We start from the raw sequence: 15,913 nt of genomic DNA, 5'->3' as shown, positions 1-15,913 counted from the left end.
GCACAGAGACTGAAATGAAAAGCCAGACTTTTTTTGTTTGCTTTAATTTGCCAACATATGCAATTTTTTGTTGTTCTGCTGAATATTCTCAAACCCTTTCTACAAGGACAGCATCAATGGCTAGTAATATTTCCAGCAATGTTTTTATTCCTGGTGTTATGGAGAAGGGAGTGGTGGAGAGCCGTGGCGCTGGCGGAAAGAGGTGGAGATGATGTGCTTGGTATGGCATTTACATACCTCTTATTTCATCTGAAAACAGATCTGATTTTTTGTAACCTTTGGAGTGCTGACATCCAGTTCTACATATACATTATTGTCTGGCTTTGTGATCCTCTAACAGACAATGCAAAAATATATTTAGGGTGTTGTCTGCCATTTTGCCATGCCACTGCTTTTCAGCAGAATGGTTTGTGGCACTTGCAAGGGTGAATGTGGAGAGCATCTTTGTAGGACCATAGATGTTCTCTCAAGTGTCATAAAAACTACCCAAATATACTGGGATTCAAATCGGCATAGTGTAGGAGACAAAATCCTCTCACTAAGCACATTCACACTGGTATCTTCCCCAAAGACCTTCTCCACTGGTGAGAATTGTCTTTGTAGCAGCAGTGAGTGACAGCAAGGCCACAGTCCTGTGACTAAAACATGGTCCCACCAGTGTGTCAGGGCTGGGGTTGTGGATATACTTCGTGTACATAAAGGGTTAATTGACAATGCTGAATGCTAAATTAAGAGGCCAACTTTCTTCCTCCCCCCTCCTCCTGGAAGGATGCAGTACAGAGTAGCACACATGATTTCATAGAGTATAAAAGTGGGAAACGTGCTCATTTTTGTAGTTAGGCTTCGCTTGGTTATTGACTGTTTTACAAGACAACCACCAAGGAAGCTCTGAAGAAGCTGTCAGGCTCAGTGACAGCTCAGCATCTGCCACAGCTAAATCCATCCTGCGATGAAGGACAGGTTCCCAAAGTGGATAATCAAAGCAGAGTAAAGTTAATTCACCTTGAAAGCCTGAAAATATTAGTGTGAAATTTTTTAGACAAAACCAGCATCGTTCTAGCAAAACATGAGAGGTGCTGAGGTCCAGCACTGATCAGCAGTAGTCTGCTGAAGCATTGTCTTTAGTGGGAGGGGGGAGCAGGATTCACACCAGCCATGTGCACAAATGCTCTGATAAGGTGGAAACCTGGTGCTAATAAATTGGGCAAAAAGAGGTTCATATTGGCCCTGATAGCTAGCAGTGCGCTAGGAACTCATGGTTTGGTTCTGTGGAAAATTATAATATAAATTTGGGGGGGTGTGTGAAGATAATCAATGTTCCACTTTTTCTTAGGCTAAGACTTTTTTTTTGCATCAAAATGAGATTTTCTTCCATTGTTCACGTTTCAGAGGTTTAAAATCAAAAGACTGGAGGAAGAATGTTTTGCTATGAATTATTTTAGCTTTATAAAACCTGGAGGTGAATTGTTTTAACTTTTTGTGGAACTGTTTTTTTTTTTTTTTCCCCCCTTGGTTTTAGTGCAAACACTTCAGGGAAGGTAAATTTAATTTGATATAGACTGTCAGCATCACATAGAAAATTTTGGATACAAAATTTTGGTTGGCTCTGTACAGAGATGCTGGATTTGCAGGATTGAGGATTAGAGAAAGGTGCTTCTGTAGGTAACTTAGATGAGTAAGTAACATTATCATTGAGTTCAATGAAGCCAGTTTTGTGGTGATTTTACAAAGGAGAATTATTCTGAAAATAATAAGATGCAAATATCATCTTCAAATTTGAGGCTTTTAATATTAACAGTTAAGTACTTTATTTTGTTCCTTTTGTTCCTAAAAATACCCTTTAATTACATACAAAAATCTATCCTCACACAGTGTTCAGGCTGATGAATTAAAATACAGAGAGGAGGAACTACCGAGTAGAAGCAGCATTGCTTTACCTGCATGCTACCTCATTAATATTTTCAGGCAGATACTGTATAAGCATGCACTGTTGTGCTAACAGGTGTGTTTACCGCACCTCTCAGGGCTATGCATGGCCTGTGTTTTAGAGATGAAATAATTTGTCTAATTGTCCCAAATCCATTCTTATTAATTTTGCTGAGATAAAATTGAACATTTAATTAATGAATAAGCAAAGTTAGATCTGAAAGTAGAAAGAATGAACAAATTAGAAGACTGAAAGGAAACTTATCAGCTGCAGAAAGTCTAAGACCATTCATATTGTATGCTCACCTTTATACTTACATACAGGTGTATGTGTGTGTACGTACATGTATATATATATATATATTTGTGAGTATCTAAAACACACCACCACATAGATTTATACAATACAAACTTTTACAGTGGCATATGCAGAAAAAAAGAACCTAGGAGCAGAGAACTAGAAACATCTAGTATAGTCCAGTACTTTGAAGGTGTGTTTACAAATTTCCTATTATATTTTAACAAGACAGGCAATTTAGGCGGTGTTCCTCAGCGTGCAAGTGATGTTCTGGCATCCTGCCTCCAGCAACGTTACTATCCTGGGTTCATCTTAATGTGACAAGAACTTGGTGTCCCAGTAAAAAATTCCCTTAAAAATATTAAAGAAAAAAAAATCACGAACAGAAAAAAACCTGACAGCTCAAATCCAGCAACAAGCTGTCAAGTTGTTTCACACAGTAACACTGACAGCTGCCAACTTTGCTTGGAGAACTTTCTTCTGGAGGAGATCCCTTTGGTTCCTGCGCTTGCATTCAGTAGTGCTGGAGACCCTTTGCATCCTGTGCTTGTTACTGGTGACAGTTTTGACACAGTGAGGCACAGTGAAGAAGGCATATGGGATGATTTTGATCCACAAGTGTCAGCATTGGCCCGTAATAACAGTAAAGACAGCACTCTGAGAAAGCAGCTTCTTTATTTCTTTGATGGAGAAAGGAAAGAGAAAGATTTATGTGATGGGTAGATGATTGTCTGACAGACACAATTCAGCTTTTTTCGAAATACTGGAGGCAATATTAAAGATAATATTCAAAATGGAAAAAATTATAAATAAGGGATGGACCAAAGTGCTAGAGGCATGGGGTTGCTAGCATTCATGGTGAACATAATTCTTATGAATTTTGGTCATTTTCTGCCTCTCTACTTTCCTTCTGCACCCGCTGTAATTCCTTTAGGAAAGTGATTGCGTTGTAATTAACATTTACTATTGCACAGGACTTTATGCAGCATGTGAAATGCTAGATGTGCCATTTGGTAAGGAACTGATGGATTTCTGAAGAGACAGGAGTGATGAAGCATTAATGTAAGAAATAGTTTAGCTCATTTCACTAATTATTCTCTGTGTTTATTCATACTGTTCTTATAAATGGAAACTCAAATATTCCTCCCCCAGTTGTGACCACCAAAAGCTGTGACCCATTAGACCCGTTCCACTGTGTATGAAAATACACAGAAAAAGCCCTAACTCTCAGTCTCTTAGTCCAGAGCTCTTAGGGAAAAAGGTTTCCAGAATTAAAGCCCCTTCACTACAAGATACGGATTTTTCAGGCAAAGTGAAGTTTTGCCTCAGGGTAATGCTAACACAGGGTAATGCTATTTGCCCTGCTGCCTGTTGTGGTGTAATTGCAGCCGTTTTTCAGGCTGTGCCTTCCCATATGATGCTTAACGCCCTTGAATAATATGATGAGGGAGAAGCAGACCCTAGCAGACCCAAGACACGTAAAGCTTTCCAGTTGAAAGAAAATGCAGGAAATTGCATCCAGATGCCAAAAGGAGACTGCTGAACCTGTGCAGGGCTGTATTTCTGATGGCTAGCACCGTTTCTCAGGTGAATGAACAAGTAATCTAATAACATGGGGTGGCTGTGGTAGGGGATGTTGAGCAGGGAAGATGTTGTGTGTGAAGTGTGATTCCAAGCATCTGTGTCGTCGGAGCCAGGCGGCCCTTGGTCCCTCATCCTCAGGGCGGGCAACGTGTAATTTTGTCGTCTGCTGCTGAGTAAACTTAGCCAACTTCAGCTCATGTCCATCACTTCCTCAGGGCTAGAATCCAATCACACTGATAGCTATGGACAACAGTAACCTTAATTTAAGACTGTGTTTTGAAATACCAATTCAGCCAGTCTTGGATTGCAACTGTGTGCAAAAATATAGCTAGTCAGCTCATGACATTTGCGTGGTGGATAGGTATTGGAGCCTTAAAGTAAATATCTTCCGTTAGCTAAGTGCTCTCATGAAAAAAATCTCAGTTTCACCATATAAAAATTAGTGACTGTACAAGTGCAGTTGAAAGACCTTACTTTTATAAGAATTTCTGCATAAAATATGCAAAATGCCTGCCTGCCTCCAAAGCAGCTGTTCCACTCTGCTGTGCAGTGTCCCCTATAAAGGGAAGAACAGCTAGTGTGGGTTCCTACAGTTTACTACTGATGATTCTGTTAATTGCATAATTATTTAGTTCTTGTCAAACAACTATGTCATCAACGTTAACAGGGATTTTACAGACCTATCTATTATCATTATTGTTTTAATTTAAGAGTTTGTGGTACTGTAGTATCAGGAAGGTATTGGGTCAGGAAAACAGGGGTGAGTGTCAGCTGGACCCATGGAGGAGCCGTGCATCTTATGTGACTGCAGCATGGGATATAGGAATGTGTGGATGGCCACCACCTCCCTGCATTGGCAGTATGGGACATACATCTAGACACAGGCACTGGATGTAGAGTGTATAGGCCATAGTGATTGTGGACTCAGACTGGCCATGGTGTGCATTCTCTAAGACACAGTTGCATCCAACTCCCCCTGATTTCAGCAGTCAGATGATTTTGGTGAGAAGTTCAGAGGTAAAGTTCACTGCTGAATGCAGACCTTTGCCCATTAGCTTCTCCTCTGCAAAGTGGGTGTAACAATGCATTGTTGGGGCTTATGGGAGGATAAATAAATTGGATTATGTGGCATGGGATAGTACAGTGATATGACTGCAGGGGTAATTGGAGGAAAGATTTTTTTTTTACTTTGGGTACTTTTGGAAGTAAAACTTGAAAGCTGGTATGCTCTGGTATTGTATCTCCTCCCTGCAAACAGGGAGTAATTGTATTTAGGACACTCATTGAACACTGGTAAAACTGGTGTCAACATTGCTGGAATAGGGCAGTGTATTTTAACAGCACAATATTGAATGGGGCCAAGGATTCCAAATTGGCCTTTTGAAGACCTGCAAAAACCATGGGGTTGCGTTTCATTAGCATGGCTGACAAGGCAGGAATGTCGCTGCAGGGTGGAAGCGGGAGGCTGAGGCTGCAGGGCAGGACAGGGCAGGCATCTAAAAAATGCTATAAAACAGTGATGAGGGAGGGGGCTTAGAAGGATTATTTTCTTCCAAGTAATATGCTTCATTGAATAATGGTGATGGTTTTGAAGAAAGCTGTTTATTGTGACAGTGATAGCTGCTGCTGCATCTCAGTGGGGCTGTTAAACTTAGGAGATGGACACTACACTGTGCTGATGGGGTTGCACTGAATAGTGCTTGCAGACGTTTTGCAGTATAATCAGATGTATTAAGGTGAGGTAGAAAGAAATAACAGAAAGCTGCTCAGCTTTTAAAATAATAAATCAGATGTTTGGGTACTGGGTTTATATCTAATTATATCTAGTATCTATGTATTGGAGTTTGTATTGAATCTCTCCTGAATAATATAGGTTTAATAAAATTAATCTAATAATTTTACAGGAATACCAAAAATACATTGAAGAAGTTTCAGCTAGCCTCAGCATGCAAAAGTGAATATCTGTATTTTTCCAGGATCAAGGCCTCAGCATCATCTTTACAATTACAGTTTAGAGGCATATTGTATATGCTTAGATTAATAATACTCTAGCATATAGGAGACTATAGGTAAAATTAGATCTCTCAATCAAGCCTTTGGTTCCTAAAGGCAGATGTTCGTATCTGGACATATTTAGCATTGAGATAATTTAGGTAACTCTAAGTAATTTTTTTTTAGAAAGTTCCTTGTTTCTAAACAGGCAAAAAGATTTATGTAACACTATTGCTAAATATTTCAAAATGGTTTATGTATATACAAATATAGTCATGCACATTTTATATATAAAAATATATAGCACTTAGATCCTTGTGTATGGGGAGATTTTTCAACACTGAAGAGTAAAATTAGAAATTAAAATAACAGTTGAACCACCTACCTCACCTTTAGGACTGCATCATTATATCAAATTGATCTGTATGAAATCTAGTCAAGACTGTTCCAGATTTACACACATAGGACAATTAAGTAAATGAGCATTGCATGACTGTAGGAACATAACAGGAAATGTCTGGAGAAATTCAAGTCATTAAAGGGAAGGTGTATAAATGCAGTTTGACCTAACTAGTCATTTCAAGAAATTGAGTAAAGTAATTTCACCTTCAACCTCTGTGGCATCATCTCTCCCATTTCTTGTAAACGGAGAGACTAAATTAAAACTACTGAAGTATGTATACCTTTAGAGATTTCTTTAGAGATTGTTTAAGTCCTCTTACTGTCAAGAGAGGCACGGTATTTTATTTCCTTCAGAACCTTTTGCAATGATCTTTACTGCCAAAAATAATTAAAATACAGCAAAAGTGAAATGCCTTCGGTAGCACTCCTCTGCCTTTGTTCTTTAAAGGTGAGGGGTAAAGTTCACACTTGCCACTTCAACATTCTCTCATGAAACAAGGATGCTCTGAGAAATCTTTGTTTGCTAATTACAGGCACTAAAGGTCATTCATGGAGAGCCTTAAACCTTTAAAGTCTGAGAAAGGCAACAGCAGCCTTAGATGCTCACCACCTCGACTACGTGAGTGCATGCGCATGTGCATCTGTGCAGAGGGGATCCAACATGCTCCAGAGGTGGTCGGCTCCCTGAGCTGAGACATTTCTGCCAACTAAAGAACTGATCCAGCTCACCTCTCCGTTCTGTCCCATCTCTGTCATATTTACACTTAATGCAAGTACCCCAGCCTGAAGTTAGGTGGGGGAGAGCAAAGGCAGGTAACTTGTATTTTTAAGGCAGACTAACCTCTTCTCATTAGATGCTCCCAAGAAGAGGACCCTTTCCCTGTAGAGGAGTGTCACAACAGGTTCTAACAAAATGCAAATTATTATTTATATATTTATTATTCCCTTATCAGCACAAACTGGTTTTGTTGCATGTCAAGACCTGCAAAACAATAAATATTAGTTTTTTTTTAATGTACCCCATTTTTAGGTATCATATAGAGAACAGGGATGGGGAGCTGATTTACAGGGAGAGGTGGATTTTCCATGCCAAATTATGAAAAATGTGCTCTCACCAAAAAACCAGCAAACTGGTCCCAGCAGCTACCAGGGTTGGCATAGGGGAGCACCATGAGTGAGGAGAGCCTTTGAGGCACAGCTTCAAAGCTGTGAAGATCTAAGTAGGTTCACTTTAAATGTTTGCCAAAAGCCCCCCATGCAGTAATCGTCAGAGAAGTGGAATATTTAGATGAACTCAACCATGTGTCTTCACCATTTCCAATAGGAGGCAAAGGAACACTGTGATTTCCAACAGGGGGATAGTGCTGATTTTGCCTGTGCAGACTCTACAGCATGTAGGCCCGTGAATTCTGGCTTAGTGAGGTATTGCTGGGTAATGCTTCCAGCAATTCTGCAGGCTTGATCCAATGATTTATCCTATCCTTAATTTCTTGAACAAACACACTCTTTTAAAGTGCAACTTTCCAGGACCCTATATTAGGAGATGCAGGACTAGAATTTCTCTTCTGGCTATATATTTTCTACAGATTGTCTCTGCCAAAGAGACTTTTTTTTTTTTTTTTGTAGAGGAGGTAATATGTGCCGGTTGCTTCAGACAAGCTGTTTCCATCATTTAGCTGTTTCCAACCTGGCAGGTGTCAGAGTTGAATCTCTTTTTTCCCAACCTTACAGGACACTGTGTAACATTTTCAGTCAGCCTGTGTCTTCTGTGTAGGTTTGCATGTCCAGGTGGGTTGTATGCATTGTAATTAAATATGCAGTCTAACTGTAGTTACAGGTTGCATAAATTTTAATCATGCAGAAAGGCAACATTTTGGGGACAGTTATGGCTTCTATTTACATTTATAGTCATAGTAATTTGCAGGTGCATCCAACATCAGAGGGCAAGACAAGAGATACTGTGCACTCACATATCTGATGAGCTGTATTCATGATAAATCAGCAACTGTTCTTCAGAAAGATGAGGGATGTTGTACTTAGAAGTGACACTTCATCAAGTTTGTCCTACTCCAAAAGTCCAAAAGAGCAGAGAAAGCTGAAAAAAGAAGAAAAAAGGTGGCATTCATCCATCTAGACCTTTTTATAATCCACATACATACTCTTATACTCTGAGTGAGTGTTGATATATATCTGAATGGATACAGAGGTAGAGAAGACCTTACAGTAGCTAGCAGTTACGATACAACAATCAGTAAAGCAAGGGAAAAAACCTACCCTTGCAAAGAGCTTTATTTCTAGACATCACATAGAGTATTAATCTGCTGTGTTTTCTAAACTGAAACCTTGCGTTCATCTTTGCTACACGTTGTGTGACCTTGTTTGATATGATCTTGTGTGTTGAGATGAAAAATCCCAAGACTTTGATAAAACAATGAACATTGTATTTCTGATGAACTTCAGCATCTAATTTTTACATGGACATAGTAAAAGGCACTGTAAGAAATGGAAGTACATTTTTTCTATTAGACAGGTTTTAGGAAAGCACCATGTTTCTTTAAAAATACCACCTCTCAAATAGGGGTGATGAACAATAGTAAATTAGTATGAAACAAATTGAGTTTTCTGGAATGAGGTGGAAATGTGTTGTATAGAGGGAAGACATTATGCACTGAGAGATGGAAAGGCACTGTTTCCTTTCACAGTGGGTTATTTCTTGCCATTTGTAGGCTGCAGCTGTTTTTCAAAAAAGCAATATGGAAATGCATAGCTGCATTCTGCTATGAAGTACCTCCAAGCAAAGATCATTAAAAATGACAGGCACATTTCTGTGTATCTGATAATGTCAAGAACAGAGGTAATGCCGCACATTGATGTTATGAGATAGCAGAATAATTCTCTTTTCTGCAAAATCTGTAATGCCTAATGGAAGAATGTCATTTTGGGCTTGCTTGCAAGGGTAATTACATTGTGACTCAATAAGGAACCTTAAACTTGCTTGACTTTAAGAGTGTCTTTCAATTCACCACTACCTAGACTTTAGTAAGGCCTTTGACACCATTTCCCACAGCATTTCTCTGGAGAAACTGGCTGCTCATGGCTCAGATGGGCGTACTCTTCTCTGACTGGATGGTAAAGCCCAAAGAGTGGTGGTGAATGGAATTGAATCCAGTTGGTGGCCGGTCACAAGTGGTGTTCCTCAGGGCTCAGTCTTGGAGCCAGTTCTGTTTAATATCTTTATCAATGATCTGATGAAGGGATCAAGTACACCCTCAGTAAATTTGCAGATGACACCAATTTGGGCAGAAATGTTCATCTGCTTGATGGTAGGCAGGCCATACAGAGGGGTCTGGACAGGCTGGATCAATGGGCCGAGGCCAATTGTATGAGGTTCAACAAGGCTCAGTGCTGGGTCCTGCACTTGGGTCACAACAACCCCATGCAACGCTACAGGCTTGGAGCAGAGTGGCTGGAAAGCTGCCGGACGGAAAAGGACCTGGGGGTGTTGGTCAACAGCCGGCTGAACATGAACCAGCAGTGTGCCCAGGTGGCCAAGAAAGCCAAGAGCATCCTGGCTTGTACCAGAAGTAGCGTAACCAGCAGAACTAGGGAAGTGATTGTCCCCTTGTACTCAGCACTGTTGAGGCCACATCTCAAATACTGTGTTCAGTTTTGGGCCCCTCATTCCAAGAAAGACATTGAGGTGCTGGAGTGTGTCCAAAGAAGGGCAGTGAAGCTGGTGCAGGGTCTAGAGCACAAGTCTTATGAGGAGCGGCTGAGGGAATTGGGGTTGTTTAGCCTGGAGAAAAGGAGGTTGTAGTGAGGGGGGTGTCAGGCTCTCAAGTAATAAGCGATAGAGTGAGAAAATAGCCTCAAGTTGCACCAAGAGAGGTTTACATTGGATATTAGGAAAAAAATCTTCACCAAAAGGGTTGATAAGCATTGGAACAGGCTGTCCAGGGAAGTGGTTGAGTCACCATCTCTGGAGGCATTTAAAAGACATGTCGATGTGACACTTAAGGAGATCATTTAGTGGTGGACTTGGCAGTGCTAGGTTAACGGTTTGACTCGATGATCTTAAAGTCCTTTTTCAACCTAAACTATTCTATGATTCTATGAGTCTATGATTCTAAGACAGCACTAGTAAAGATGTGCATTTAAGTTCTTGCTTAAATGCTTTTCTGAATTTAGGCGTCAGAAATCAGCCATTCTCCATCAAATAGTGTTCACTGCATCACACTAGTAATAGTATACTGAGTTTGATGCCTTTTCAGTTGAAAAGAATCATAGAATGCCAGGTTGGAATGGACCTCAAGGATCATCTGGTCCAACCTTTTGTGGCAAAAGCACGGTCTAGACAAGCTGGCCCAGCACCCTGTCCAGCAGAAGTTTAAAAAGTGTCCAGTGTTGGGGAATCCACCACTTCCCTGGGAAGATTATTCCAGTGGCTGATTGTTCTCATTGTGAAAAATTTTCCTCTTGTGTCCAGTCGGAATCTTCCCATGAGTAACTTGTGCCCATTACCCCTCGTCTTTTCCATGTGACTCTTTGTAAAAAGGAGCCTCCATCTTCTTTGTAGCCACCCTTTAAATACTGAAACATGGTGATAAGGTCTCCCCTAAGCCTTCTCTTCTCAACGCTGAACAAACCCAGTTCCCTCAGCCTTTCCTCACACTGTAGACTTCCCAGTCCTTTGTTCATCTTTGCGGCCCTGCTCTGAACCTTCTCCAGCCTGTCCACAGCTTTTTTGTATAGCAGGGACTAAAACTGAACAAATATTCCAGGTGTGGCCTGACAAGAGCTGAGTAGAGTGGGATAATGACTTCTTTACCTCTGCTGGTGATGTCCTTGTTGATGCAACCCAGCATCCTGTTGGCTTTCTTTACCTCTGCAGCACACTCATATCTTCACTCGTAATGAGCACCAGGGCCCCCAGGTCCCTTTCCACAGAGCTGCTCTTCAGCCAGGTAGATCTCAGCCTGTGCTGCACTCCTGGATTATGTTTTCCATGGATGCAAGACCTTACACTTGTCCTTGTTAAACTTCATAAGGTTCTTGTTAGCCCACTCTTCCAGCCTATCCAGGCCTTCCTGCAGGGTGGCTCTGCCTCCCCACTCAGTTTGGTATCATCAGCAAACTTCATCAGGGTACACTTGCTCCCATCATCCAGATCACTTATGAAGATATTAAACATCACTGGGCCCAATATCAATCCCTGGGGGACCCCACTTGTGACAGGTTGCCAGTTTGTAAAAGAGCTATTTACCACCACTCTCTGGGTACAGCCTGTCAGCCAGTTCCCTACCCACCACACAGGTCACTTGTCTAGACCATAATATACCAGTTTCTCTAGGAGGAGGCTGTGGAAACTGTATCAAAAGCTTTGGAGAAAGGTTTACTTAAAATATGTGATCTTCTCTTCTTTGGTGTTTCACAACTGAACTCTATGAGCTTGACAGTAATGGTGGCATGTTTGGAAAGGGGAGAATTAAACCAGAAGAGAAGGCAACTTGAGGATTGGGTTTGAGGTAGTGCTTGCTACTCTACCCTGTCCTCCTCCTGCCCTAGTCATATGCCCTCCTCAGTGGGACTTTCTATCATTCACTAGTCCAATTTTTCTCTCTTTGGAATCATTAGTGACTGGCATCTAGAGTTGACATGACATACCCAAGTCATCTGCTGGGCTGGCTGAGAAATTGGACTGTGAAATACCACTCTGAATCTTTCTTGTGCACACCTTGGCCATTGACACAGGGTCACATTTATATAGATATCTCTTTCACAGGTTTCCCAGGTTCCTTTCTTCTCTATTTCATTTCTTCTTTGGGACCAAGGCCATTCTATACTCATAGCACATGCCAGTTGAGCTGATCTTACAGGAGATCCACATGATTCTTTGGATAGGGCCTTCAAGATTTACTGGCAGGCTGAAGTTACATTTGAAAATTAGTTTAATTAGTGTAGGTTATAGAGTTACAATGCACCAACTGTTTTTAACTCCATGTGTGGACATTATCTGTATGACGGATTTTGTGAATTAATGCACACTGAGTGGCTGTATGAGCTGTGTGGGTAAATTCAATAAATAACTGTACATGTATGTGTATGAAAGTGTGTGCATAAATAGAAATTTTAAGTTTACACCTATGTATTTGCAGTAATTTGTAACCATACATAAAATTCTTTGATGTTATCCTTGAATTATGAGTAGCGTTTACTGGAGCATACATATTTATTTTTAATTACCTCTGGTTTTTTTCAGCTCTTCTTTATGCAACTATTTTTGGAAACGTCACCACTATTTTCCAGCAAATGTATGCCAACACCAACCGATACCATGAGATGCTGAACAATGTGAGGGATTTCCTAAAATTATATCAAGTCCCAAAAGGCCTTAGTGAAAGAGTCATGGATTATATTGTTTCAACCTGGTCCATGTCTAAAGGAATTGACACAGAGAAGGTATGAGTACATGAGGTAACAATTTAGATAGCAAGAGTTTGTGTCCATTGTGTGCTTTCTTAGAAGAAGGACTGTATAATGGCATATAACTTACTAACAGATTCTTAACTGCATGCTGCTTCATTATAATGTTTGTGTTTGAATCAAAAACTGGATGTTTTAAAAAGGACTGTTTTGCTGCTTTGGAAATAAGCCTTTATTTTTCATATGGTAAATGTTTTCTGCTTTCCAGTCTTACTTTGCCTCAATGCTAAATAATTTTAATGTACTTAAGTATTGAAATCAACGGGAAATTGGTCTCCAGATTAGTCTGAGAACATAATTTGGTATTTAACCTACATCTGTGAGTTGCAATGAAATGAGTTTGATTGGCTTGGACCTTTTGCTGATGCCCAGGACATCAACATATCCATCAGCATAATTAGTATAGGATTTAATGGCAGTAGAGATTGATCTCCTGGAGCTAAAATCTCTCAGCTAGAATTTAAGGCCTTTGGTAGGGAGATACAGAAAATGTGGCGCCGCTGACAGCCATGGGGGGGTAGAAGTCCTACAGGACTTTAGCCCTCAGAAAGCTGATTAAAGGAGAAGGTCATCTTCGGAGAGTGATTCATCATGTGCCAGGACAGACCAAGTGAATTGTCCTCAGAGCCTCTCTTCCTCCATGATATGTGCAGTGAGTCTGTCTAGTAGCATTGGATATTTTATAGAGCTGAAGTCAGATGGGGTGGTTTCCACCTGCAATACCTTGATTGTAGGCAAGATATAACAGTTTTAGGTCCAGATTTTTGGTCAGTGGAGATCAGCAATGTTCTTGTGTCTTCTGTGGACCTGATACACATCACCTGAAATTAGGCATTCAGGCTCCAGTTTCCATGAAGATTTTCCTCCTTAGAACTTAAAAGGCAAGTGTCTGAGGGAGGGTAAGGAAACGTCATGGCAGATTAATGTTTTAAAATGTCTAGTGCTTGCAGAGCTTTGAAGTTCTTGCTTCAGTTGAAGCTATTGTGTAATATGGGATGATGATGCAGCTTGTTCAGCTATGCCAAGATGAAGTTGCTACACTGAAAAATTTAGTCTTACATCATGCTGATGCAACAGCAGTTATCTTATTAATCTCTGCTGTGAAATTTGGTTTACCATCACAAATACAACTATTTTAAGTAACAAGGATTTTGATTTGTTTGATTTTTGTGCTTCAGTATGCCACATTCTTTAATATGTTAACGTCTTATACACTAATACCCTAACTTCCCAATGCTGATTCATAGTGTTAAAAGTGAGCTTTTATATTGTAAACTGCTGTAAATGCATTCAGTCCTATTGTGTACATTCAAAACCTTGTGAAAATTCAACTTTCATTTGCATTTATCTCCTTGCAGTTAAGCCAGAATCCTGTATTATTCCACTACAGTTTCATTAGATTTTAATGATGCTTTGCAGTTAATTAGGAGAACCTATGCTTTAATTACTGAAATTTCCTTCCATAGTTTCCGCATGTCCGGTTTTATAGTTTATAAAAATGCAGTTAGAGCCATAATCTTCGACTCATGGTAAGCAGTGTTCTCTGGTCTGTAAGATAGTAGTGGCTGCTTAGCTAGATAATTAATATGGCTGTAAAATCTGTGACTTAGGTTTTTAACAATTTTCCCTTGGTAAAGACTTGCCTAAACTTAGGCCTGGATCCAAAACCTATTTAAAACAGTGGAAGGATTTCAGGAACCTCTGCATCTGGACATCAGTAGTTGCATCTAATCGAACTTCCCAGAAAAGCCCATGTTACAGAAGAACAGAGACAAGTAAGAACTTGAGCACCGGTTTGAATATTTTGGTGTTTTGTATCCCTTACAGCCTGCAAGTCTGCAAAAGCAACAGCACCAGCGGCCTGTAGTGCCCGCACTGAGCATCCCTGGATCTGTACGAGTGTAAGGATCAGGCAGTTTGCTTTCAGCTGCAGGACCTTAGCCAAAGTCAGGATTTGTTTTAGCAAAAGGGTGGAAAGCTGTGTCATAGCCGGGCAGCCTTCTTACCTTTATCTCTACTCAGAAGGGTGTTATGATGTGCTTCACCAAAACGAATAAGAAAAGATGAAAAATGATAGAAACAGTGGTACAGTCCCAGAAACTAGTCATGTAGGTTGGATCGTTTCTCTTGCATTAGTTCCTTCATTACCCCTTCAAACCCTGTCGTAAGACCCTCTGCATTTAAATTGAATCCGTCTGTACTAAACCTAGAGCAGCAAGTGGATGGGAACGCACTGTAGGGACCTCCAAGGTACACAGAGTCAAGCCAGATTTATTCCTGTAGACACAGTGGGGCTAATGGGACTACATTGCACCTGCAGCTGAGCTGCTAAATCCAGATAGTCGTCCAGAGTAGGTTGGAATAGGAGATTACTGCCCCAGGTCTTGAATTGCTTCTCTGCACTGCTTTGTCTGACAGCCTGGATGTGACCTTAGGGTTTTCTTCCAGTCTTGTTTTCAAAGCTCCAATAATGAGATTCTGACCAGTCTTGTTGTCTGGATATCTTTGGATCACATGATTTCCCATTCTACTTAATTTTTATGAACTTTTCAATAAGCTTCTTATTATCTTGCAAAACACGTGTGCTCATGGCACATGATAATTAGTGAGGAATTTCTCAACTTTTCGGTTTCCATCAGACAGTTTCCATCATCCAAGGATGTTTTTCAACTTAACATACAGTATTACATCCTAAACTTCCAAATATATCTGCATTGTCACACTGGAATGTGTTTTGCAACGTCATTTGCCACAAATTTATAATACATTTCATTCAGTCACTCAGCATGTTGAAATGGCTTTGTTTTGAAATCCAAATTCAAAGAAAAAGAAGGTTAATGTAGTAATAAAGAATGAAATTTCTTATAGGAGTGTTACAGTATGTTCCTACAGTGATGAACAATTCTCGCAATTTGATGGAGTAATGCATATGTTTCTTTGATAACTAAAGATTTTAAATTAATATGCTTGAAATTAAAATGTAAGTTAATAGCTTTAATGAAGTTACTACCACTTAACATGTGTAGATTTGTTGCATCAGATCTCAAATATCTATCCTTGAATGACACATTCAGTGTGTAGTCCCAAATAAAATGTTGCCTAAAACTGGTAAGGATGAGTCCTTAGATGGGAACTGAAGGCAAAGTGGAATTTAACGTGGAAGAAGTTAAATCAAGATCTAGTCCTTGCTGCTTGTGAGAGCAAGCTGTCCCAAACAGAACTTTGTCT

The 15,913-nt window shown here is 40.2% G+C and overlaps 1 protein-coding gene across 1 annotated transcript in view; it reads left to right on the top strand.

Moving 5' to 3' along the window:
- The window catches only part of KCNH5 (potassium voltage-gated channel subfamily H member 5), a 161,571-nt gene that overhangs the window by 95,932 nt on the left and 49,726 nt on the right, over positions 1-15,913 (top strand). The window contains exon 8 of the mRNA XM_074821617.1: positions 12,462-12,661. Coding sequence (XP_074677718.1) covers positions 12,462-12,661 — 200 coding nt within the window. The remainder of the gene's footprint in view (positions 1-12,461; positions 12,662-15,913) is intronic.

Source organism: Strix aluco, chromosome 4, assembly GCF_031877795.1.
Source record: "Strix aluco isolate bStrAlu1 chromosome 4, bStrAlu1.hap1, whole genome shotgun sequence".
Lineage (NCBI taxonomy): Eukaryota > Metazoa > Chordata > Aves > Strigiformes > Strigidae > Strix > Strix aluco.
The sequence above is the reverse complement of the archived record's forward strand: the minus strand, read 5'-3'. Positions and strand labels throughout refer to the sequence as shown.